The following is a 25752-nucleotide window of genomic DNA, read 5'->3' as shown; positions in this document are numbered from 1 at the left end:
TGGTTCTTCCACTGTGATGTTCTACCTGGTCCTGTCTGGTTCTGGTTCTGGTCCTCTCAGAGAAAATCCTGAACATTTCGTCAGTAAAAGTTCAATATGTAAATGTCTCATATCTCACTATTCATTTAGTGTGAAATGAGTTTATATCAAGTCAGTTTTTTGTTTCAGAAAATGTTTGCAGGATTCTTTTGGACCTTCCAACTGTTGCTGGTTCTGAACCGGGATGAATCTTTGACTGGACTCGCTTCACGTTCAGCTCCTGCAGTGAAATCAGATGTTTCAGGCGTCACCAGATTTCAGTTTTAATCTGACAGAAACCCGAGACCCGGATCGCTGCAGTCGGCCCGGTTCTGAGCAGGAATGCAGGGAGCCGTCGGAGCGTGACGAAGCAGCGGACTGGGTCAGGAGGGTCGGTCCCGGCGGGTCTGAGCAGGTCCAGGAGCCGCCGCCGGATCGCGGGCGATGACGGCAGGCAGTTCTGCTGTTTGCTCAGCCAAAGAATCTGTTCTGTCAACAGAGAGCTGATGGGGGGGTCGCGGCCCCGGGGGCCAGGCCCCTGGGAGGCTCCTGGGAGGTCAGACCCCTGGGAGGCTGGGCTCCTGGGAGGGCAGGACTGGGGCCCCCGCATCAACCGCAAATAAAGGTGAAGCAGCTGATAGGACGAACAAAGGCTGCAGTTTATGACAGGAAACCATGAAGAGCTGCAAACAGCCGGGGACCTCACCCTGAGAGTGTGCACGTGAGAGTGTGCACGTGAGAGTGTGCACGTGAGCGTGTGCACGTGCCAGCAGCCCTCTGGTGGGCAGATGAACTTTATGGGTCAAGGTTAACAAGAAGGATTTAACTGTAGGCTGGATCCTGATTTACTGCAAACACCAGTTATATTTTATCAGAGTGAAGAGACCAGAACCAGAACCAGAACCAGAACCAGAATCAGAACCGCTCTGCAGCTGGCTGCTGTTTCAGCATTAATGACTGAAACTGCAGCTTCAGCGTTCGCCACAGAACAGAGCAGAAAACCAAATTCAGACATGAAATGTTCTTCAGGTCAAGCAGAACGCTTCTCTTCCTGTTGGGATCAAACAGCAACAGGAAGCAGAACTCGGGTCGAGCAGAACCTCCAGGATAAAAACAAACCCAACAGCTGAAACGTGATCCGACTGAGAGGAAACCGGGACATGAGACACCTGAAGGCAGAAGGTCCTATTTAAAGCAAGGGAGGGAAAACCTCTCCAGCCCACAGGAAGGAGTCGTTTCCAACAAAAACAGTTTCAGTTCCTCAGACGGATCAGGAAGCCCGCTCAGATCAGAACCAGAACCTCTGAGGAGGTCCGGAAGAAACGGCACCAGGTCTGAAACCAGGAATGAAACGGCATCAGGTCTGAAACCAGGCATGAAACGGCACCAGGTTGAAAACTTTTGTTTTTATTATTTTAATTAAAAGTTGTGAGTTTAATACGAAACAGTTTCCCTGAATGTTATAAATGTTTGGTTGAATCTGAAACTGGAGGGAAAATATTAATATTAATTAATGTTAATAAATTATTAATATATTAACATTAATATTAACATTTTAAAAACTTTTATGATTGAAGGAGGAAACCTGACGGCTCCTGATTGACCTCCAGTAATTGAAGCTCTTGGTCGTTTTTACAGAAACAGGTAAACAAAGTTTGTTCCCATCATGCATTGCGTCGGTTTCTGGCACTAACCCAGCGGTGGCTGTCGGAGGTTCGATGCCCTAAACGGTTTTAAAGTTGTCAAAAGCAGCTTGACGCATGAAGAGGCGTCTGACAGCAAGCGGCATCGCTCCGTCACCAGACGCCTCCGTGTCCTCACAGGTGGACAAAAGCTTCTGCCAGCAGGAGACAAACAGCAGCGAGGACACGGGCGGCCGATTGGACGACCAGCAGAAACAACGAGCCTCCGGCGGCAGGAAGACACCAGGTGACCCGGCGGCTGTTCAAACATCATGTGGGTCGGGACGAGTCCAAAGAGACCTCAGGGATTCCTCCTCTTCCTCCTCTTCCTCCTCCAGAACAACCAGCATATTCACCAGAGGAAAAGTTTCACAGCTTGGAAAACAAAGAGCGTCTGTGCAGCCTCACTCAGCAGACTGGGAGGAAACGCTGACTAGTAAAGCATTGGTCCCGCCAAAATAAAAGCTGAAGCAGCAACAAGAACATCATGAGAAACCACGGCCATTTTCTAAAACTCCTAAAGATCAGCAGGAAAACGAGAAGCAATGAAAAATCAGACAGTTACTGTGAGAACCTTAAAGGCCAGAGGACCTGACGGACCTGGAGGACTAGTGGAACTGGAGGACTAGAGGACCCGATGGACCTAGAAGACTAGAGGACCTGGAGGACTCGTCGGAGGACCTGGAATCTTCAGTTGCAGAACTGCAGAATTTCACCAACGGATCTCTAAACGCTTCCAGTGAATCTGTCTTCAGTTCTGGATCTGGAGCAGGACGGGTTCTGACCCGATCACACAGGAACGTTTTCTGATCACAGCTGGAGGTCTGAGGTTCTTCTTCCTGTTTCATCCTCAACAGGAAGTGGTTCTTTAATAAACAGGAAGTGGCTCTTTAATAAACAGGAAGTGGCTCTTTATTGGATTAAAAACAGCGAACCTTAATCCAGAGAGAAAGAGCAGCTTCTTGGTTTAACGCCGACATCGGCAATTAGCCGGTGGAGATTTAAGCCGCGTTGACCCGCCTATTGAGGAGCGCTGACCCCTCAGGGGCCCCAGGGGGCCGGATTCCCGTCTGGACATGAAAAGAGGCCGCAGGCGTCCGCAGGAAGAAGCTTTTCTTTCTCCGCCTGAGGGAGGAAGGACAGAGTGACACGGCAGGAATGTGTCTCCATCGAACGGAAGAGGGACGGAGGACAGGAGGAGGACAGGACGGGTTCTGGTGTCTTTAGGCGCTGGCTGCTTGTCAGAAACCTTCAGACTGATGAAACCTAGAACCAGAACCACAGCAGATCAGATTCTGGTTCTGGTTCTGGTTGGACCAAGCGGAGCCGAGGGGTTACGGTCCAATTCAGTTTCCTCCCATGACCTCATCGCATTCTTCTGTGGGACGGAGAACAATGGCTGCTTTGACTTTAAACGAGTGGGCCGGACCGGACCGGGCCACAGCGGGTCTCAGCCTGCAGCAAGGAGAGCTGCAGAGTAATCTGATTACTCAGGTTTAACCTGCTGCAGAGTAATCTGATTACTCAGCAGCAGGTTGAGTCCTGATTACCTTTATTAGTCAGAATTCAGTTTAAAAACTGAATCTGTTTTTGTAAATGTCAGTCTGATAAAAATCTGATTTTCTGAACCAGGTCAGAACCGGATCAGAACCGGTCGGGTCAGAACCGGTTTGACATCAGGTGGTGCAGGTTGTCAGATCGGCGGAGCGTCCAGAGAGAATCTGATCGTCACACGTTAACAGGACGAGGTCCGGTCCACATGGCAACACCCAGAGAACTTGGAGCAGAACCCTGGATCATTCAGGTCAAAGGTCACATGCAATCCAGTCAGAGAGACGCCTGTCCTGCTACAAACTGTGAAAGATGAAGATGAGGATGAGGATGAGGTCACCTCCAGATTCTGTTTGATAAACAGACCAGCAGGCGCTCTGATTGGACGGTGTGTGTGTGTGTCTGTGTGTGTCTCTATGTGTGTGTGTGTCTCTCTGTGTTTGGGGATGTGTCTCTGTGTGTGTGTGTGTGTGTCTATGTGTGTGTGTGTGTGTGTGTGTCTATGTGTGTGTGTCTCTGTGTGTGTGTGTCTCTCTGTGGGTGTGTGTGTGTGTCTCTGTGTGTGTGTGGGGATATGTCTCTGTGTGTGTGTGTGTGTGTGTGTGTGTGTGTGTGTGTGTGTGTGTGTGGTCTCCTATAGAGATAAGAGCTGCAGCCTGAAGCCTTTAATCAAACTGAGGAGCCCAAAGAAACTCGTAAATATTAAACTGTCAGAAATTATCAAGTAAAATCTGAGGTGAAGAAAATAAAAACAACAAACTGAGACGGCGCCGCCAGGAATCTTGGGCCCCATGACAAAAAATAATATTGGGCCCCCCTTCGCAGCTGCTGTTATAATTTCTTGAGTCTATCTCAGGGTGTCCAGTCCTGGAGGCCCGCTGGCCTGCAACGTTTAGATGAGCCTCTGCTGCAGAACCTGAACAGAATAATTAAGGTTCTGGAGAACCGATCCACACCAGGAGGCAATGAGCCGTTTCATTCCAGGGTTTTGTACCTGTGGCTCATCTAAAAACTGCAGCACAGCGACTGGAGGCCTGGAGTTTGAGACCTGTGGTCTAACTCAACGATCAAAAGCGTCACAATTTTAAAATCTTGCAGCTGCTTTGCTTCGTTGGTCCAATACTGAAACTGGCACAACAGGAAGCAGTTCACATACTGTATGCAATTAGGCGGCTTAATTTTTTTTATTATTAGTGTTAGCTCAATGAAATGTTTCTCCCCACCAGCAACAGTGACAGGCAACTTTATCCAGACGTCTGCATAAAGCATCCAGACTTCTCAGAAAATGCTTGTAGTTGCATTTTATTGAAGGGCAGAATAAAACCTTTTCTCCATATTGGTGAAAACTGTCACCATGTTGTGACAGTTTGTCATGAACAGACAATCTGTGAAGAAAATCACTGCTGCGTAAAGAAATGACCCAAAAACAACCAATCAGAACCAGGACGGTCTTTGCGCTGTCAATCATCCTCATTCACTCACTGCTACGTCCGCTAATGGAAGATTTTATCAAGATTGTTTGAATTTCTGTCAGTAATAAATAAATTGTTTTTATTGTGTAACTGTAAAATGAGTAGAGAGACAGGAAAAATCCACATAGACTCCCTGGAATGATGCTAACTAGCTTATCATTGAACACAGTGTTGCTCACCTTTTCTCTGGGACAGGGGTTAAAGGTTATGCTGGTATCGGGGTTAGAGCTGCTGCTGACTGACTCACCTGTTGTTAAGTGTGGTAAGACGTACAGGGACAAGTTAAATATATGAATATGTTGTTAAATTCTTTCCTTCATTCATTAGATGCCAGTGAAATGGAGGCCAACAGTCTGTAGCTAAGCTAACTTTGCTAAATGGTTGATAATCACAGTTACTCACCTCTCTTGGAGGAAAACTGTACAAATTGATACTCTTGTCATTTTCTGTCTCTGTTTCTCTCTATATATTTTGAAAACCTACTTTATTATTTTTATTAGCACCATAGTAACCTCACCATAGTAACCTCACCATAGTAACCTGGATCTTGTTTTCTACTGACTGCTGAACAGGAACGAACCATTTCATGATCCGGGGGGTTCAGGGTAATTATGATGGTCTGGGAGGGGGAACATTTAATTTTTACTGCTAAAATAATTTCATAAACACTATAAGATTCATTTTGTAATCCCCAATTTTTTAACATTTCTATAAGAAAATAACATTTTCGGGAGGAACGGTCCTAATTTCCCCTACAGCGAATCTGAACTGAGAAAAAATGTTTAGAAAAAAATGGGAAATTTTTAATAAGTTAACCAAAGATTATAACTAATATCTGCCTAATGCATGAACAAATAGATATTTTAATGCTACAGTAAATTATAGAATCAGAATTTCTCCAAAAATTATTTTAAAAAGTAATAAATGAAAACTTAAACATTATCCAAAAGGAAAACCAAAAAACAGGTAAATGAATTAATATATCAGGTAATAATGTAATATTTAATCTAATAAAACATTATCCACTCATCTTCAAATGTTTGCAAAACTTTCACATGAACATGAAACGTTAATATTGTGAGTTTTTCTTGGTTAATCCTTTTAATTCAGCGCAGCAGAAAGTTTAACGACGTTCATCTGTCATCATGTCTGAGCTTCAGGGAAACAGCAGCAACGATTCAGCAGCAACGGTTCAGCAGCAACGATTCAGCAGCAACGATTCAGCAGCAACGGTTCAGCAGCAACGATTCAGCAGCAACGATTCAGCAGCAACGATTCAGCAGCAACGGTTCAGCAGCAACGGTTCAGCAGCAACGGTTCAGCAGCAACGGTTCAGCAGCAACGATTCAGCAGCAACGGACACACACACACAGACACACACACCTCCGACTCCAAACATCTCTCTGTTTGTAGTAGATTCACAGCAGACCACCAAAGAAGCCCCCCCCCCCCCCCCCCTCATCAACACCAGGACAAACGTCCCCAGCAGGAAGCAGGAAGCAGGAAGCAGGAAGCAGCAGCAGCAGGCTCCTCCCCCCATCAGTGAATCTGAGTCCAGAGACTGAACACAGGGCCGCTCCAACTCTGTGAGGGGCCTCAGGGCCCAAACCTGCTGCTGCCCCCTGCAGGAGGAATCCAAACTTTTCAACTACAGCTGGGCCACAAAATTCATTAATTAAAAATGCAAAAAATAAATCTATGGAGTCTTTATTATTATATTTTAAGTCACATCTGCTCAATTCAATAATAAATACATTTTAAAATAAAAATCATTATCCTCCAGATGGGGCTAATATTAGCAGCGTATTGCTAACAATAAGGTTAGCGTGCCTATTGCAGGAATTGTTAATCTGATCCTGAATTTAATCCGAGGGATTTAAACCACTGAAACCTGATCAGGTTTAAATCAGAAGAAATGACCCAAATGTTGAAAAACGTGTCAGAATTCAGTATTTCTGTTATTAGCAGACATGATATCTAAAAACCGTTTTAGGAGTGAAATGTTGGGTTTCTTCTTTCAGGTGTAATAATATCCATAAACTGAAGGCTGCTATAGATTTATGTTTGGTGCTTTATGAGATGAGCTGTTGGTTCCTAAATGATGGTTTTCTTTCCTCCAGCAGGTTTATGGGTTTCTGCTCTGTGGACCTTTGAGTTGTAGAGATAATAAATGTTAAGCAGCAGCTGCTTCTGCTGAAGTCCAGAGGAACCTGGTGACCTCGAGACGTCGCCTGATTCTGAAGAACCGGGTTCTGTTAACAGAACCAGAACCAGGTTCTGTTACAAAACCAGGTTCATCAGAACCGTTTTAGCTTCTCTTCAAAAAGAAACAAATCAGACTCATCTGAGCATTAAATCAGACAAACTAACAAAGCAAGAAACTAATTTATAACTAAATCTTCATGTCTGTATGAGAATCTGAAGGATCAACAATGTCTTCCTGATTGTGATCAATAAATCAAAGCTCTGACTGGAGGATCAAGCAGCAGCAGCAGTCAGTCAGTCAGTCAGTCAGTCAGTCAGTCAGTCAGTCAGTCAGTCAGTCTGTCCTCCAGGTGAAATGCAAGCAGAGCAAAGGGAGGAAAAAGATAAATATGAGCCCACATCAGTCGGGCGTCTCTCTCAGATCTGCCAGACGTAAACAAGGCGAGCGCTGAAGGAACCTCTTCAGATACAATCTGTTCATCCGATTATTAAAAAGCTCAGATCCTGCTGACTGATCCGAGTCTGCTCAGAGGATCTCTTCCTCTGTTTCACAAATAAACAATAATCTGCCTCAGTTTGTTTCTCTGAGCTGCTGCTGGACGGTTTGAGCTCCGACTTTAATTTAAACCCTGAACGTCTGAGCCGAAGAGCCCAGAGATCTCTGCAGACAAACAGGCAGAAAGTCTTCAGACGGCTGAGTTTTGGTGAAACTATGAAAGCCGAGGAAGTTAAATTACTTTATTCTTTATGCCAACTTTAACACAAGAATACTAAAGAGTAAAGAGTTAGCATAATTATGCTAACGGTGATCAGATGCCTTAGCAACGCAGCATGCTAACGGTAAAATGTGTTTAGCAATCAGAGGAAATAAATCAGCAGAACGGTAATCTGTTACTGGATTTATTCCAGCTCTGGTAGCGAAACGTTTCTTTACTGGGAAGATTTGGGGAAACAGCTTTGAACACGTCGATGTATGTTAGCGTTTGTTAGCGTGCTAATAGCATGAAAAGATACCAAAGACGACCCAGTTAGCATGCTAACACCAGTGCTCACAGCTAATTTTACTTCCAAGCTCTTTGCAAACATGGAGCAACTTTATGAATATTTAAATTTTGATGTTGATAAGAAGGAGAATCAGCCGACGCTGCGTTTAAACGCATGAACAGTTTTCAGGCAGCAGCTCTTCGCCCAGTAGCTCCAGTTTAACCAGCTCAGCTTCAGATGAATGGAGGTTAGAAGTAAAACTGCAAACTGTTGAAGGTTGACCTTTGACCTACAGAGCCTCAGAAGGCGGCGGTGGCGGCGGCCCGGTTTGCAGCCGAAGCCTCGGTGCCGCTCATTAATCCGTCCACACGTCATGTGTTTACCCCCCCGCCAGCACAGCTAAAATTACCCTGCATGCATCTGCTTGTTCCTGTAAAGCCCCTCGGCGCTCAGACTCCTCGCCGTCGGTAACGACCCCGCCCCCCCGGAGGCCCCGGGGCCCCGGCGTCACTTCCTGCCTACATCACAGAGCGGAGCGGCGGCTCCCGGCCTCCACGCCGCTCCGCTCTCGGGTCAAAGCTGCTGCTTTTTCCGTCCCGCCGTTCCCACCGTGACGCCGGCTCCCACCAGGGAGCTAACGGTGGGGTCAGAGGTCAGCACTGGGAGGGAGATGGTTCCCAGCTGAAGCAGAAAAACAGCAGCTGGAGTTTTTCCAACAGGAAACCAGCAATTAACTGGTTGAGCAACAAATGATGGGATCATTCAGAGGAAATCACTGGGAGAGTTTACTGGAGTTTACTGGGGTTTACTGGGGTTTACTGGAGTTTACTGGAGTTTACTGGGGTTTACTGGAGTTTACTGGGGTTTACTGGAGTTTACTGGAGTTTACTGGGGTTTACTGGAGTTTACTGGAGTTTACTGGGGTTTACTGGGGTTTACTGGAGTTTACTGGGGTTTACTGGAGTTTACTGGAGTTTACTGGGGTTTACTGGAGTTTACTGGAGTTTACTGGGGTTTACTGGGGTTTACTGGAGTTTACTGGGGTTTACTGGGGTTTACTGGAGTTTACTGGAGTTTACTGGGGTCTACTGGGGTCTACTGGGGTTTACTGGAGTTTACTGGAGTTTACTGGGGTTTACTGGGGTTTACTGGAGTTTACTGGGGTTTACTGGGGTTTACTGGAGTTTACTGGGGTTTACTGGGGTCTACTGGGGTCTACTGGGGTTTACTGGAGTTTACTGGAGTTTACTGGGGTTTACTGGAGTTTACTGGGGTTTACTGGGGTTTACTGGGGTTTACTGGAGTTTACTGGAGTTTACTGGAGTTTACTGGGGTTTACTGGAGTTTACTGGAGTTTACTGGGGTTTAGTGGAGTTTACTGGGGTTTACTGGGGTTTACTGGGGTTTACTGGAGTTTACTGGAGTTTACTGGGGTTTACTGGAGTTTACTGGAGTTTACTGGGGTTTAGTGGAGTTTACTGGGGTTTACTGGGGTTTACTGGAGTTTACTGGGGTTTACTGGGGTTTACTGGGGTTTACTGGAGTTTACTGGAGTTTACTGGGGTTTACTGGGGTTTACTGGAGTTTACTGGAGTTTACTGGGGTTTACTGGAGTTTACTGGAGTTTACTGGGGTTTACTGGGGTTTACTGGAGTTTACTGGAGTTTACTGGGGTTTACTGGAGTTTACTGGGGTTTACTGGGGTTTACTGGAGTTTACTGGAGTTTACTGGGGTTTAGTGGAGTTTACTGGGGTTTACTGGGGTTTACTGGAGTTTACTGGGGTTTACTGGGGTTTACTGGGGTTTACTGGAGTTTACTGGGGTTTACTGGGGTTTACTGGGGTTTACTGGAGTTTACTGGGGTTTACTGGGGTTTACTGGGGTTTACTGGGGTTTAGTGGAGTTTACTGGAGTTTACTGGGGTTTACTGGAGTTTACTGGAGTTTACTGGGGTTTACTGGAGTTTACTGGGGTTTACTGGGGTTTACTGGAGTTTACTGGAGTTTACTGGGGTTTACTGGGGTTTACTGGGGTTTACTGGAGTTTACTGGAGTTTACTGGAGTTTAGTGGAGTTTACTGGAGTTTACTGGGGTTTACTGGAGTTTACTGGAGTTTACTGGAGTTTACTGGGGTTTACTGGAGTTTACTGGGGTTTACTGGAGTTTACTGGAGTTTACTGGGGTTTACTGGGGTTTACTGGAGTTTACTGGAGTTTACTGGAGTTTACTGGGGTTTACTGGAGTTTACTGGAGTTTACTGGGGTTTAGTGGAGTTTACTGGAGTTTACTGGGGTTTACTGGAGTTTACTGGAGTTTACTGGGGTTTACTGGAGTTTACTGGGGTTTACTGGAGTTTACTGGAGTTTACTGGGGTTTACTGGAGTTTACTGGGGTTTACTGGAGTTTACTGGGGTTTACTGGGGTTTACTGGGGTTTACTGGAGTTTACTGGGGTTTACTGGGGTTTACTGGGGTTTACTGGGGTTTACTGGAGTTTACTGGAGTTTACTGGGGTTTACTGCGGTTTACTGGGGTTTACTGGAGTTTACTGGGGTTTACTGGAGTTTACTGGGGTTTACTGGGGTTTACTGGAGTTTACTGGGGTTTACTGGAGTTTACTGGGGTTTACTGGAGTTTACTGCGGTTTACTGGGGTTTACTGGAGTTTACTGGGGTTTACTGGAGTTTCCTGGGGTTTACTGGGGTTTACTGGAGTTTACTGGAGTTTACTGGGGTTTACTGGAGTTTACTGGGGTTTACTGGGGTTTACTGGAGTTTACTGGAGTTTACTGGAGTTTACTGGAGTTTACTGGGGTTTACTGGGGTTTACTGGGGTTTACTGGAGTTTACTGGGGTTTACTGGGGTTTACTGGAGTTTAGTGGAGTTTACTGGAGTTTACTGGAGTTTACTGGGGTTTACTGGAGTTTACTGGGGTTTACTGGGGTCTACTGGGGTTTACTGGAGTTTACTGGGGTCTACTGGGGTTTACTGGAGTTTAGTGGAGTTTACTGGAGTTTACTGGAGTTTACTGGGGTTTACTGGAGTTTACTGGGGTTTACTGGGGTCTACTGGGGTTTACTGGAGTTTACTGGGGTCTACTGGGGTTTACTGGAGTTTACTGGGGTTTACTGGAGCTGAATCAGAGGATGGAGATCGTCTCCTGATCAGAGGAACCAAATGAAGGATGAGAAAATCTGTGAATCAAATCTGACAACCAATCAGATGTGTCTCTATTTCTGGTTCTTGCTGCCATGTTTTCCCAGCATTCTGAGCTGCAGCAAACCGTCTGCTGATGGTTCAAATGTTGACCCGAGTCTGACCCGGATCAGTAACTTCCTGTTTCTCTGCTTCCTGCGGCGGCCCGATCCTCCACAGAAAGCGGCGCTGATAAGACGCCTGACCCGCCGCAGCGTCAACAGATGGTATCTGAGCTCTGGGTGTTTAGTCTGAGCCGACACGGTTCTGTTCATTCACATGTCTGATCCCACAGCCGGCGGGAGGAGGAGGCGTCATGCTGTGGGCCTCGTCAGACGTCCAGATCAGAGCAACACTCAATAAAACCATTTAGAGATTTATAAACTAATCCAGGATTCAGAACCTTTTCAGTTTTTTCATGCATTAATTCCAATAAATTTACAATAAATATATGAGGAATATTTATCATTAGATTAGAAACCAAGTGCTTAACTTTCATATGAACATTTATTTGAAGAACATTTATCTGCACAATAAATAAAAAAATCTAAAGCAAATTCAAAGCAATAATTAATCATATAATAATGAACCAGGCATGAAAACAAAATCAATAAATTCTCCAGTTTGGTGTTTTGGTCTCAACTAAACATTATTTTGAAGAATAATTTGTTTACAGAAACTCATAATTCATTTTATTTATTGTTTCTGTTGTTTGTTTAAAATGTTTTCCAGTTTCAATGTTAAAAGTTTATTAGAATGTAAAGTTTATGGATCGTTCAGAATGAGCTGGAGTTTGTTTATGTTGGTCTCTAAGCAACAATATTCACATTTTACTATAATAACGCTATTAATGTTATTAATCTGATGGTAAAATGGATCTGGAAAAAACAGATTTCTGGTTGGAGCTTCATCTTCTCTCTGGCTGAGGAAGAGGAGGGTCGGGCCCGAGGACCCAATCAGAACCGATCAGAACCGTGAAGGTTCTGGTTTGATGGATCTGGCCCAGAGGTTCAGCTGATAAAAAGCAGCTGCAGCAGGAAACCTCCATGATGAAGAAGATGATGATGAAGATGATGATGCCTTCCTCTGAGGAAGCGTGGAAAGTGTCGGCGCTGTAATTACCACTTCCTGCGTGTTTATGGCCTCATGATGGCGTTTTGATCCAGATGCTTAATCACAGCCTGGAGAGGAAGACGAGCTGCGACACGCCGAAGATCCCTGGGATCATCTTCATCCTTTCTCCTGGCTTCATCATCATCACTCACTTTTAAACATTTTAGTTTTGAGTTTAGTTTAAATTCAGAGTTTTAAAGAAAAAGTTCAACCAAAGTTCAGAGAAAAACCTTGAGGAGGTTGAAGAAGAGCTGAGAGGAACGACACTGCTCAGGGTCCCTGAACGCACCGCCGGCCTTTTAATTAACACGGCAACAAGAATGCAGCGTCTGAGCTTCAAAGCAACGAGAACAAACAGAGCGGCAACTTCAACACGACCTGCAGGAGGAGAAGAAAGGAGCGGCTGTTTGCTGAGGCGGAGAGCAAACAGAGACGCAGCTACTTCCTGTTTCAACTCCCACCTGAGACAAATCCCATCATGCACTGCGTCGGCTCCTGGCTGATAAACCGTTTCCTCCACCGTAAGAAAGTTTCAACAGCTGAAACCAACCAGAGTTCAACCGAACCCAGGAGGACCAAAGGTCAGAGGTCGATGAGCGATCACACCTCACCAACCGGACCGGACTTTCTGGACGGACGGACGGACGGCTGCCCTCCAGCTGATCTGAGGTCAGACGACCTCCGTCAGGTTCTTTATATCTGAACCTGCAGGCAGGCGGACATGTTGGTTCTGATCTGGACCCATCTGGTACCGACCAGCAGGTTCTGACCACTGAAACCCAAACCGAGCTCAGGGATGAACCTGGAGGCTTTCTGTGGCAGAAACCAGAGTTTGTGTTTCTGTTTGGTTCCTCAGGAAGTCGGTGAAAAGTCAAGGAGGGATGAAGATGAATCCTCCTCTTCCTCACTTCGCTCCAGTCAGGAGGACTGAGAGCCTGCAGGCCTCTGATCCACAGGCCCGTCCAGAGTGTGTGTGTGTGGGGGGGGGTTCCTCCAGGTCCGAGCAAAAGGCTGAATTCCTGAAATGACTCGAACCGAAGACGAGGAGGAGGAAGAGGAGGAGGATGAAGGTGAGTCAGAGCTTCGTTTTCAGACAGAGTGAGAGGTCGCCTCAGGCTGCCTCATTAACCGTCTCTGCCGTCGTCCCATCAGCTGATTTATTCAGCTGGAAGCAACAAAACCTGATGATGGCGAACCGAGTCGGATCCGCTTCCCGGGAGAATCAGAACCAATCAGAGAGGCTCAGCCTGTCGCAGCTGTAATGAATAATGAACAGAGTGATGCATCTCGTTCAGAGATCCTCAGTTATCAGCAAAACCTTCCCAGCTGCAGAAAGGTCCAAACAAAGTGACAGCGACCCGAACAGAACCCAGACTGAACCGGAAACCCGGAACCACTGGATAAAGATCAGAGTGAGACCTCTCTGTCTTTAATCTCCTCTCTGCAGGAAGGAGTCACTTTGACCTCCAGCTGGAGACGCCAAGGTCACCGAGATAAACCGGGTTTCTGGGTCAGAGTTCTGTTTCTAACGGCAACAGAACCTGATCTACTGCTGGAGTTCTGGTCTGAACCCTGGGACCGACTCAGGACCAGAACCAGAACCGACTCAGAACCAGAACCAGGACCAATCAGAACCAGAACCAGGACCAATCAGAACCAGAACCGACTCAGAACCAGAACCAGGACCAATCAGAACCAGAACCAGGACCAGAACCGACTCAGAACCAGAACCAGAACTGTCGTAGACGTTACTGCGATAAACAGTAATGTTGTTTTTCCCAGAAATATAATGTTAATAATAATAATAATAATAATAATAATAATAATAATAATAATAACAATAATGCAGAAAGTCTTTGTCAAAAATCCATTTAAACTCTACAGAACCTTTGGACCCGGAAGACATTTTGAATATCCATAATAAAACAACAAACAGATGAATTATAAATTCTCTGTAAACAAAAGTTTGTTTTGTTTTTCCTCCAGTTTTTAGTAGAAACATAAAAACTCGTCCACATGGAAACGATTGAGTTTGTTTGGATCCATCTTGTTTTTAACTGATTTATTATTTATAAGAAAAATAAACTATAATTATTGTTTTGGTTCCTGAAGGATTCAGGAGTTTATTGGAAGATTTCTGTCTGATTTAGATGAAAGTCTTTATTCTTCAAAACATGTTTATTGTTTTCATTTTTGACAATTTTGTAAATAATTACAAACCCAAATAAAGTCATGTTTAGGATGATTTTTTGTGCCGCAGCGTCATGTGGAGATTCCAGATCATCTGAGCTGGAAGTTTATTCGCTGCTTTGAAGTCTGAACTCCTGGCAGACGAACAGAACCTCCTCAGACGGGTCGGAACCACAACACCGGGCCTCATCTCTAAAACCTCGGCTCATCCCGGATTCCTGAATCCTGAGCGTCGGGAAGCTTCAGGCTGGAGAAACGTTGGTCTCCTCAGCTGAGCGGCTCCAGCTGTGCCGGCCCAGTAATCTCCACACTTCCCAGTTTCCCACGCTGAGCTCATTCCAGAGCCGCTAAACAATGCCGAGTCCGGAGCAGATGACTCCCGGCCGCCCCCTCCCCCGCCGCCCTGGGTTCGCGCTCAGATTGGTGTAATTTACAGCAGCTGGCAGGAAAACAGGACTGGATAGGAAACACGCTTTTCCCACACAGATCCAGGGCTCCTGAAGGGGTCGTAGATTCAGAACCACTGGATGAGTTCTGCTCCATTTGATGGAGAATCTTCAGATGTGAGACTTTATTCACTGAAACATGTTTATTATTTTCTTTTTTGACCTTTTTGCAAAGTTAAAACACAAAGCCGAGTTCTCCTACACATGATGCAGACCATAAATGCCTCATTCGTTATCCAGACTGTCCTGAAGCCGATGACATCACTGAAACATGTCTGAATAAAAACCTGCTTTTGTTCCCTTTAATCCTGGTTTCACCGTTAATAACTTTATTCACCATCTGCTGCTCCAGGTACAAACATCAGATTATTCTGTTTCTGATTCTGATCAAATATCTGCTGCATTCGCTTGTTTTGGGATTTCATCGCCGCCTCCTCTCTGCTGATCAGCTCTGCTCCACTGGACCCGTACAGGAAGTAAAGAAAATCTAATCTAGATGCTTCCTGTAAACGTCTCCAGGTTTTAATAACTGTTAAAGTATAAAGTCTGGTCCCGACATAAAGACTTAAAATAAATGCTTCAATCTGATCTGTTATAATCAGGAAGTTATTTTTGTGCACAAGGAAAACAAGAAGATCATGACCGACTTCTTCAAGTGTCACAGTTGCTAAGCAGATTTTACAGCCTGGTTTCTAATCCTCCACACCGACGACAAAATGTTAATCAGAGAATAATCTGACCCAACACCACAAACTGAACATCAAACCAGAGAAAAGTTTGATTCAGATCATTTAGTTCCCAGGATTCAATGACTAAAGTTTTCTCTTATAGCCTGTAGCCCTGAGTTAAAAATGAAACATTCGACAAAAAGCCAACTGAGCTGAAACTGTGAAGTTAGTTCTGTGACCTGCAGTGAAAACGCCTCTGCTGGTTTTACTGGCGCTTCTCTACGCCAAATAAACTCATTAAAATGTATATTCAGACCCTGAACTCTTCAGGCCTTATGACTCTGATCTTTAGTTTTAGAAAACAGAAACATTTAACAGTGTGACATAAAAATCCAAATTATGTAGAGAGACTTTAACGTCCTCTAAGTTCCTCATTTCTGCTGCTTCAGCGTCGTTTTCTCTGTGGAAACATTTGGCCACATTTTATCTGGCATTTCTCTACGACACATTTCTATTCCACTATAATCAAATAAAGTGTCTAGTCAAAGAAAACAGCATTAAACTAAGTTAGGATTCAGACCAGGAACGACTGAAGGGCCTCAATGTCTGGAAACGTTTCAACGTTTTGATGAAAATTAATAAGAAGAAAAACATCCAGAAAAGATGAACCATGACGTCTTCTGGGTTTTTCTGCTGTGCAGGAAGCAACTTGATCAACATGAGCAACTTGTTTAATGTAAACTATGACCGACGACTCGTTATCTGTAGACTAACTGAGTTTCTAAACCGGGTCTGTCTGTTGAATAGTCTAGTTGGGTCTGTTGGCCGTCAGAGGTCCAGTTCAGAGGACGGCTGTTCTGATCCGCTCTCAGGACACTTCAGCGCTTTTCCTCAGGGAGGAATCTGGAGAGTTTGGCCCTCAGTTTGTGTCTCCAGAGCGGCTCGGTCCGATCCGATCCGAGGTTACTGCTGCAGGATTTCATCTGCTGTGAGACCAAGCAGTCGTCTGAACATCTGAGTTTAGGTTTTTAGACCGGTTCTGATCCAGCCTTTGATCCAGTTCCTGCTCCTGTCAGGAGTTTCTTTTAGACTTTGGTTGCTGTTCACACAGTTTAAATCCAGATCTGGTGTCTGAGGATGTTTTTGATGCAGATTGTCTCAGTCCTGGTTCAAACTAACTGCAGGTTTTCAGCTGCAGAGCGCCAGGCCTCCATTCCTCCTCCTCCTGCAGGTTTTCTTCTTTGTGGCGCTTTCATGTGGCCCCGGGGCCCGTCTCTGCACGGTCGAGTCAGAACACGTCGCCTTCCTGCCGCACTTCAAAGAGTCCAAACACACCAAGTTACAGGGAGCCCTGAGCTCACGGCGGGTTTCCTGAGATTACAGACGAAGCTTTGTCCTCCTCAGAGGACAGGTGTCCAACGTCAGGACCCGACCCGACCCGATCGGGTCGGTCTCGACCAGAAGGACCAACAAACCGTCAGATTTTGGTTCATGGCGTTAGGCTGGATCCTCCTGGTTCTGGTCGGTGACAGCTGGAGGTTCTGAGAATAAACAGATTCAGGAAGAAAAGCCTCCATCCACGACCGAATCAATAAATCTGATTCAGAGTCACGACTGAGAAACAAGGTCAGAAGGTCAGAAGGTCAGAAGGTCAAGATCCACAGAAGAAACAAAGTAGAGAAAAATTTTCTTGGTTTCAGACATTAAACAGATTCAGGTACAAAACATCCAACAGAGACGAGACAACGAGGAAGACAGCGATGAAGACAACTATGAAGACAACGATGAAGACAACGAGGAAGACAACGATGAAGACAACGATAAAGACAACGAGGAAGACAACGATGAAGACAACGATGAAGACAACGATAAAGACAACGAGGAAGACAACGATGAAGACAACGATGAAGACAACGATAAAGACAACGAGGAAGACAACGATGAAGACAACGATGAAGACAACGAGGAAGACAACGATGAAGACAACGAGGAAGACAACGAGGAAGACAACGATAAAGACAACGAGGAAGACAACGATGAAGACAACGATGAAGACAACGAGGAAGACAACGATAAAGACAACGAGGAAGACAACGATGAAGACAACGATAAAGACAACGATGAAGACAACGATGAAGACAACGAGGAAGACAACGAGGAAGACAACGAGGAAGACAACGAGGAGACAACGAGGAAGACAACGATAAAGACAACGAGGAAGACAACGATGAAGACAACGATGAAGACAACGAGGAAGACAACGATAAAGACAACGAGGAAGACAACGATGAAGACAACGATAAAGACAACGATGAAGACAACGATGAAGACAACGATAAAGACAACGAGGAAGACAACGATGAAGACAACGATGAAGACAACGAGGAAGACAACGATAAAGACAACGAGGAAGACAACGATGAAGACAACGACGAAGACAACGACGAAGACAACGATGAAGACAGCGATGAAGACAACTATGAAGACAACGAGGAAGACAGCGATGAAGACAACGAGGAAGACAACGATAAAGACAACGATGAAGACAACGAGGAAGACAACGAGGAAGACAACGATAAAGACAACGATGAAGACAGCGATGAAGACAACGATGAAGACAACGAGGAAGACAACGATAAAGACAACGATGAAGACAACGAGGAAGACAACGATGAAGACAACGAGGAAGACAGCGAGGAAGACAACGATAAAGACAACGAGGAAGACAACGATGAAGACAGCGATGAAGACAGCGATGAAGACAACGAGGAAGACAACGATAAAGACAACGATGAAGACAACGAGGAAGACAACGATAAAGACAACGAGGAAGACAACGAGGAAGACAGCGACGAAGACAACGATGAAGACAGCGATGAAGACAACGATGAAGACAGCGAGGAAGACAACTAGGAAGACAACGACGAAGACAACGATGAAGACAATGATGAAGACAACAACGAAGACAGCGACGAAGACAACGATGAAGACAGCGATGAAGACAACTATGAAGACAGCGATGAAGACAACGACGAAGACAACGACGAAGACAGTGACGAAGACAACGACGAAGACAGCGACGAAGACAGTGACGAAGACAACGACGAAGACAACGACGAAGACAACGAGGAAGACAGCGACGAAGACAGTGACGAAGACAACGACGAAGACAACGATGAAGACAGCCACCAGTGTCCACGTCCATCTGACCCGTTAGTGGACAGAACCTCCTGCTCTGGATTCTAGTTACAGTTTCTGGTTCAATTAAAATTTTCTCTGTGTGAAAAGAACCAGAACCACCAGATAAAGTTACTCATCAACTGATTTGGACCAAAGGAACCGACCAGAACCGACCAGCTGATGATCAAACACTCAGGAATCTCATTGCTGAACATCGACTCTGGAATCAGTGAAGGGAAACATCTGGACCCGACTGCTGTTAAAGGTCCAGTTAGTTCAGTTAGTCATCAACAAACAGCTGGAGCATTAATAACCAGATTAAACATTAATAACCAGATTAAACATTAATAACCAGATTAAACATTAATAACCAGATTAAACATTAATAACCAGAAAAATGACAAAAACATCCAAAACATGCAGGAATAATTTCAGAACTCTTTAAATCATCTGGAGATAAAAACCTTCCAGTTTCCACCAACGACCCAAAAAACTCCAGTCACCATCAACAGATCACCGTCAACAGATCACGTCAACAGATCACCGTTAATAGATCACCGTCAACAGATCACCGTTCATAGATCACCGTCAGCAGATCACCGTTAACAGATCACCGTTAATAGATCACGTCAACAGATCACCGTTAATAGATCACCGTCAGCAGATCACCGTTAACAGATCACCGTTAATAGATCACCGTCAACAGATCACCGTTAACAGATCACGTCAACAGATCACTGTTAATAGATCACCGTTAATAGATCACGTCAACAGATCACTGTTAATAGATCACCGTTAATAGATCACGTCAACAGATCACCGTCAACAGATCACCGTCAACAGATCACTGTTAATAGATCACCGTTAATAGATCACTGTTAATAGATCACGTCAACAGATCACCGTTAATAGATCACCGTCAACAGATCACCGTTAACAGATCACCGTTAATAGATCACGTCAACAGATCGCCGTTAATAGATCACCGTCAGCAGATCACCGTTAACAGATCACCGTTAATAGATCACCGTCAACAGATCACCGTTAACAGATCACGTCAACAGATCACCGTCAACAGATCACTGTTAATAGATCACCGTTAATAGATCACCGTTAACAGATAACCGCCAACAGATCACCGTTAATAGATCACCGTTAATAGATCACCGTTAACAGATCACCGTTAATAGATCACCGTTAACAGATAACCGTCAACAGATCACCGTTAATAGATCACCGTTAACAGATCACCGTCAACAGATCACTGTTAATAGATCACCGTTAATAGATCACCGTTAACAGATAACCGCCAACAGATCACCGTTAATAGATCACCGTTAATAGATCACCGTTAACAGATCACCGTTAATAGATCACCGTTAACAGATAACCGTCAACAGATCACCGTTAATAGATCACCGTTAACAGATCACCGTTAATAGATCACCGTTAACAGATCGCCGTTAATAGATCACGTCAACAGATCACCGTTAACAGATCACCGTTAATAGATCACGTCAACAGATCGCCGTTAATAGATCACCGTCAACAGATCACCGTTAATAGATCACCGTTAACAGATCACCGTTAATAGATCGCCGTTAATAGATCACCGTTAACAGATCACCGTTAACAGATCACCGTTAACAGATCACCGTTAATAGATCACGTCAACAGATCACCGTTAACAGATCACCGTTAACAGATCACCGTTAATAGATCACCGTTAATAGATCACCGTTAATAGATCACGTCAACAGATCGCCGTTAATAGATCACCGTCAGCAGATCACCGTTAATAGATCACCGTCAACAGATCACCGTTAACAGATCACGTCAACAGATCACCGTTAATAGATCACCGTTAACAGATCACTGTTAACAGATCACCGTTAATAGATCACCGTTAATAGATCACCGTTAACAGATCACCGTTAACAGATCACCGTTAATAGATCACCATTAACAGATCACCGTTAACAGAGACCAGGAAGTGCAGACATCTATGTTTATGGACTCTGACATTTTCATCATATTTTGTCATTTTCTTTTTCTTATTTCATTTATTTCATTCAGGCTCTTCAGCAGAAACATCTGCAGCCTCAGAACCCGACATTTACACCCAAAGATCTCCCAGATAACCTGAATCTAACACCAGATGATACGTTCAAAGGTGGTTGGTACATCAGAACTCTGCAGGTCTAGCTGAGCAGCAACTGGTCTGAGCCAAGCCCCGGATCAGAACCATCCAGAACCCCAATGACAAAACTCCTGAACACAAAGGCTCAGAGATCCATCACAGCCTGCAGATTTAAATGATCTGAGGTCAGAATGATCTGCAGTAAAGTTCCTGACAGTCACCCAGAAGTCCCTAATCTGCCCCCAAAGTCCCTAATCTGCCCCAAAAGTCCCTGATCTGCCCCAAAAGTCCCCGATCTGTCCCAAAAGTCCCTAAGCTGCCCCCAAAGTCTCTAATCTGTCCCAGAAGTCTCTAATCTGCCCCAAAAGTCCCTAATTTGCCCCCAAAGTCCCTAATCTACCCCAAAAGTCCCTGATCTGTCCCAAAGGTCCCTAAGCTGCCCCCAAAGTCTCTAATCTGTCCCAGAAGTCTCTAATCTGCCCCAAAAGTCCCTGATCTGTCCCAAAGGTCCCTAAGCTGCCCCCAAAGTCTCTAATCTGCCCCAAAAGTCCCAGATCTGCCCCAGAAGTCCCTGATCTGTCCCAGAAGTCCCTAAATTGCCCCCAAAGTCCCTAATCTGTCCCAGAAGTCTCTAATCTGCCCCCAAGTCAATAATCTGCCCCAAAAGTCCGTAATTTGCCCCAAAAGTCCCTAAATCCTTCCAGACAGCAGCTGCACCTCAGTGAAAACCAATTTTCAGATTTTTCGTGACCAAGGTCTCCAAACGGCGCAGTGTGTGGTTTGCAGTGTGTGTTGGCGCAGTGTGTGTTTTGCAGTGTGTGTGCTCTTACCGAGGTGTAGGGTGAGGTTGATGGAGTTGGGGTACTGGATCCCCGCCAGCATGGTCTGGCTCTGCCACCAGGTGGCGTCCTGCTGGTTGTTGTAGTCGGTCAGGTACGCGGCGTTGTGGTGGTTCCGGGGGTCCCGCGCGTCGCAGATGTGGCAGGACTTGGTGACCCCGGTGGCGCCGGTCTGGACGCAGTACTCCTCCGGCGGGGAGCCGCAGGTGTTGGTGGCCTCCACCGTCACGTTGAAGGCCGCGTTCACGAACTCCGGCATACAGCGCTGCTGTCGGCCCTGCTCGTCCGCGCATTCATCCATGGCGCCGCGGACGCACACCGCGGCCAGCCAGCTGCACGCCACCAGAGCCCGGATCAGGTTCTGCATCCTGCCCGCCCGCTCCGTCCTCCCGATCGGCCGCAAAACTCCCGTCGGAGCTCTCCCGAAACTTTCCCAAAGTTTTCCCCGACAGTTTCCCGCAGGAACGATCCCGGACTGGAGAACCTGGAAAACGAGGAGCGTCTGGTGGCTCCGGCTTCCCGGCGTTCTGCTGCTGCTCTCTGGCTGTCCGAGGTCGCTCTCAGCTCTTTGTGTCCGCCGCCATGCACCCACAACTCCAGCAGGAAAAGACGGGAGTCCAGACTACACCCAGTCCGCTACTGCGCAGCTCCGAGGCGCACAGGCTGCGGAGAAGAGTCCGCCTCTTCCTCCGGAGTCACCAAATCACCGCAGAGCCGCTGCGCACCCGCAATCACTGCGCAAACTTAAACATTCGGCACACTTTTCAAAGTCCGGTCTGCGCCGAATCACGTGTTTAATATTTCGATCAGAGTTGAAGTTGCTGCTGCTTGGAAAAACTCCCAGATTTAGGAAAACTGGAGGAGGAATTCCCGGAGATAAACTTGTGTTTGATAAACATAAAACTGATCCTGGAGCAGATTTAGATCCTGCTGGGATTAACTTCCCTCACTGGAGGAGCAGCGGGCTGAAGAGCTGGAGGACAGAGACCCCTAGCGGACAAATGAAGCACTGCACAGGATTTATGTTATTCCACAATATTCAAGATATGGATCATCCATCCATCCATCGTCACCTGAACAGGTCTCCAGTCCATCACAGAGGATATGGATCAAATATTCATAAATATCTTTTAGATATAAAATTTCCCTTTTTGATTTGATTTCTCTGCCTTTAGTTTCCATCAGGCTGTTTAGTTTAGTTCATCTGAAACCAAACAAACCATAAAATCAGAGGAAATGTTTGGTTTCTGTGATAGTAATAAAAATTTACACATTGGTTTTTACAGAATAAATCATTCTGATATTTTTATTACAATGTAAATAAAAACATTTTTATTTTTAAAAATGATTCTACTCTCATTAAATGTCTTGAAAGGTTTAAACCTGCCAGCGATGAGATTCATCTTAATGAACGGTGGGCCGGTTGGTCGCTCTGGTGGCTTGCAGCAAAAGGTTGTGGGTTTGAATCCCAGTTCTCTCTGGGTGCTGCAGCTTCCTGCCACTAATGATAGAAAAACATTTTAATAGAATGAAACAATGTTTAAAGTTCCATTTTTTTCCTATAGGGACTTTTTCATGTGCAGTAAAAAAAATCTGTTTTTATAGTTTAATAATCTATGAAACAACTGGAACTGTGAAAAACAAAATGTAAGATCTTCATATTTTCTTTCTCACTGCCATGTGCTGATCTGACCTGCATCGGTTTTAGTTGCTCAGCATTTTGTTGAATTATAAAGACCAACAATAACAAAAACCCTCAAAATATCATGAACTTAAAAACACGAGGAGCAGAAAAATATTTAGCTTGGTCAGTTTGAAACAGAATGAAACTTGATTAGAAGATCAACTCGTCATCTGCATATCGGTGCTTCTGTAAAAACAGAGCCGGATAAAAACCAGGAGGGACCAAAGAACGAGCCCTGAGGAACACCTGATCCCGGAAATCAGTTTATTCCAAGGAAAACACTGAAGCAGGAGGGAACTGTTCACTAACGGGAACATTTTATTGGGGCCTGCCATGCAAAGCAATGGCAGGAACCTATTGCTATTCTCCCAAGAAAAGTTTCTTTATTATTATTATTATTATTCTTTATTTTTCATCCGTAACCGTTAATGCGGCTCATACCGCTGCGTGCACACCTACAAAAGAGGTATCAAAACGTGCAGAAAATTCACGCCATTCCAGCTATTACTTTTGGTGGGATTCGGGATTAACATGGCGACATAATTCGCAAAAAACTACGAAAAAAACCCCATTATAATTCAATGGTACAAATCCTACACCCTAATACCCTACTGGCTAAAACGGAGAATTGTCTCCCCCAGCTGGCTCAAAAAGAGAATTGTCTAACCCAGCATCTCTAAAATAGAGATTAGGTTTATGTGGATACCAGCTCATAAAGATATAGCAGGAAATGAAATGGAAGATCATTTACCTAAGGTGTCCTTAAAACAAAGTAGAATTATGGAAATAAAGTATTGTAAGTCTGGAAAAAATATAATGAATTATTAAGAGCAACATCAAAGGAAACATGATATAGAGACATTTAAACTTAATAAGACATTAATTAAACACAAAATAAATAAAGCGGTTATTACATTTTGGAAGGTAACAGGATTATATGTAAGACTTTAGATTGGGGAGCGGTTAACTGAGTAACTGTTACACATGGAATTAGTTTGGAACTTTAAAATGAAGCATAATAATAATAGGCTTCTAAAGAATAAGTTACAGTTAAAAATTCCAGATATTTTGGGATATTCCTCTTCCTCTGAATATTTATGTTATTTCATAAAATTTCTTAAGAAAACTAAACTGATAGAAAGGATTTAGTGTTTTTTTTTTTTTTAAGTTGCGCCCTGATCCACACTCCATACCAGTAGGTGGTGGTAATGCACACCATTAAGTTGCTTGCCAACCGCCATTAAAATCAAAAAGAAGAAGAAGAGCTTTCTCCTTCCGACTCTCCTTGGTTAAGGTAAGAAGTGTTTGTGTTCTGTCCATAAAATATAATATTTAATTTCATTACTATATTATTAGAACTGCTTACAGTTGTTAAATGTAATGTGTTCTTTAAGAAATGTGATCGATTTTAAAAGTTTGACTGCTGTGGGATATTTTGTTGTGGCTCTGATAGCGTAGCTGCTAGCTTGATGGAACCGCAATTTGTTCACATGTTAGCACTTTGCTAACTGGCTTTCGTGAAACCTGTTAGGCTATACAATCGCTGTTAACATCAATCTGATCAGCTGAAATAAGGCAATTTTGTTTTACCTCAACCTAGAGCTATTGTGACTTGCAGAAATTGTCACAAATAACCGGAACTAGCATATTAAGCTACTTCACTGACTCAGTTGCTTCGGATACAGATACTCTCAGCTGCCGTCTTGTGCCGACAGTGAAAAACAGCAGAACTACATAATATTAGCTTGGTATGATGTAAATTATAATTTTTGTTTGAATTACATAAAATAACTTCATGATCTGAGTTTTTTTCATTATGTTTGGCCTATCAATAATTTCAAATAATAAAACATAAAATATCTGGGTTTATTTTGTTCATCCGAACCAGAACCTCCAGGTTCTCCGTTGTAGAGTTTTACTGAAAATCAGCGGAGAAATATCTGTAGCGCAGCAGCTGCGGTACAGTCTGCCCACTAGAGTAGAACTGAACCGAACCAAACATGAACGTATTTCATCGCCTAACGAAAGACAAGGAAGCAAAGAGATTTCGGCTAAAGAAATCTGAACTTGATTACGTTGCGGATGCCAATTTGTAGCGTGACGACGCCGGGCACAAACCAGACGGGCGCGCCTTGGCAGGCCCCGGCTAAATTTCTTCAGAAATTTTGTTTTTCTAGTTTATGATTATTTATTATCTGTCAAACATTATCCTCCTGTTGGAAACAGGATGCAGCAACATTCAGGTGTTTTTGTTTTGGACCAAAATGTCTCTGGATCTTTGAGTCTTGATACCAGAGTTAATTAAAAACAAAAAACTCATCCACAGTGCAGGACGTTTCCAGATTAGAGGATCAAACTTCAAGTCTTTGTCCCATCAACGATCAG

General features: G+C 44.6%; 1 protein-coding gene and 1 long non-coding RNA gene across 4 annotated transcripts in view; one reads left to right on the top strand and one right to left on the bottom strand.

The window, feature by feature from the left end:
- The window catches only part of lamc1 (laminin subunit gamma 1), a 43513-nt gene extending 21463 nt beyond the window's left edge, over positions 1-22050 (bottom strand). Inside the window, exon 1 of the mRNA XM_023335263.1 lies at positions 21675-22050. Coding sequence (XP_023191031.1) covers positions 21675-22050 — 376 coding nt within the window. The remainder of the gene's footprint in view (positions 1-21674) is intronic.
- On the top strand, positions 134-5932 carry LOC111608918. 3 transcript variants are annotated; one of them, XR_002752896.1, is made up of 4 exons: positions 134-1408; positions 1596-1662; positions 3333-3639; positions 5884-5932. It is a non-coding gene; the product is annotated as an uncharacterized LOC111608918 (long non-coding RNA). The 3 variants fall into 3 exon arrangements; XR_002752897.1 differs by lacking the exon at positions 3333-3639 and having other exon boundaries at positions 5878-5930; XR_002752895.1 differs by lacking the exon at positions 5884-5932 and having other exon boundaries at positions 3333-3686.
- Positions 22051-25752: the final 3702 nt, after the last annotated feature.

The sequence above is a fragment of the Xiphophorus maculatus genome, chromosome 6 (genome assembly GCF_002775205.1).
Source record: "Xiphophorus maculatus strain JP 163 A chromosome 6, X_maculatus-5.0-male, whole genome shotgun sequence".
NCBI classification, from domain to species: domain Eukaryota; kingdom Metazoa; phylum Chordata; class Actinopteri; order Cyprinodontiformes; family Poeciliidae; genus Xiphophorus; species Xiphophorus maculatus.
This window is presented reverse-complemented; position numbering and strand designations above follow the sequence as displayed.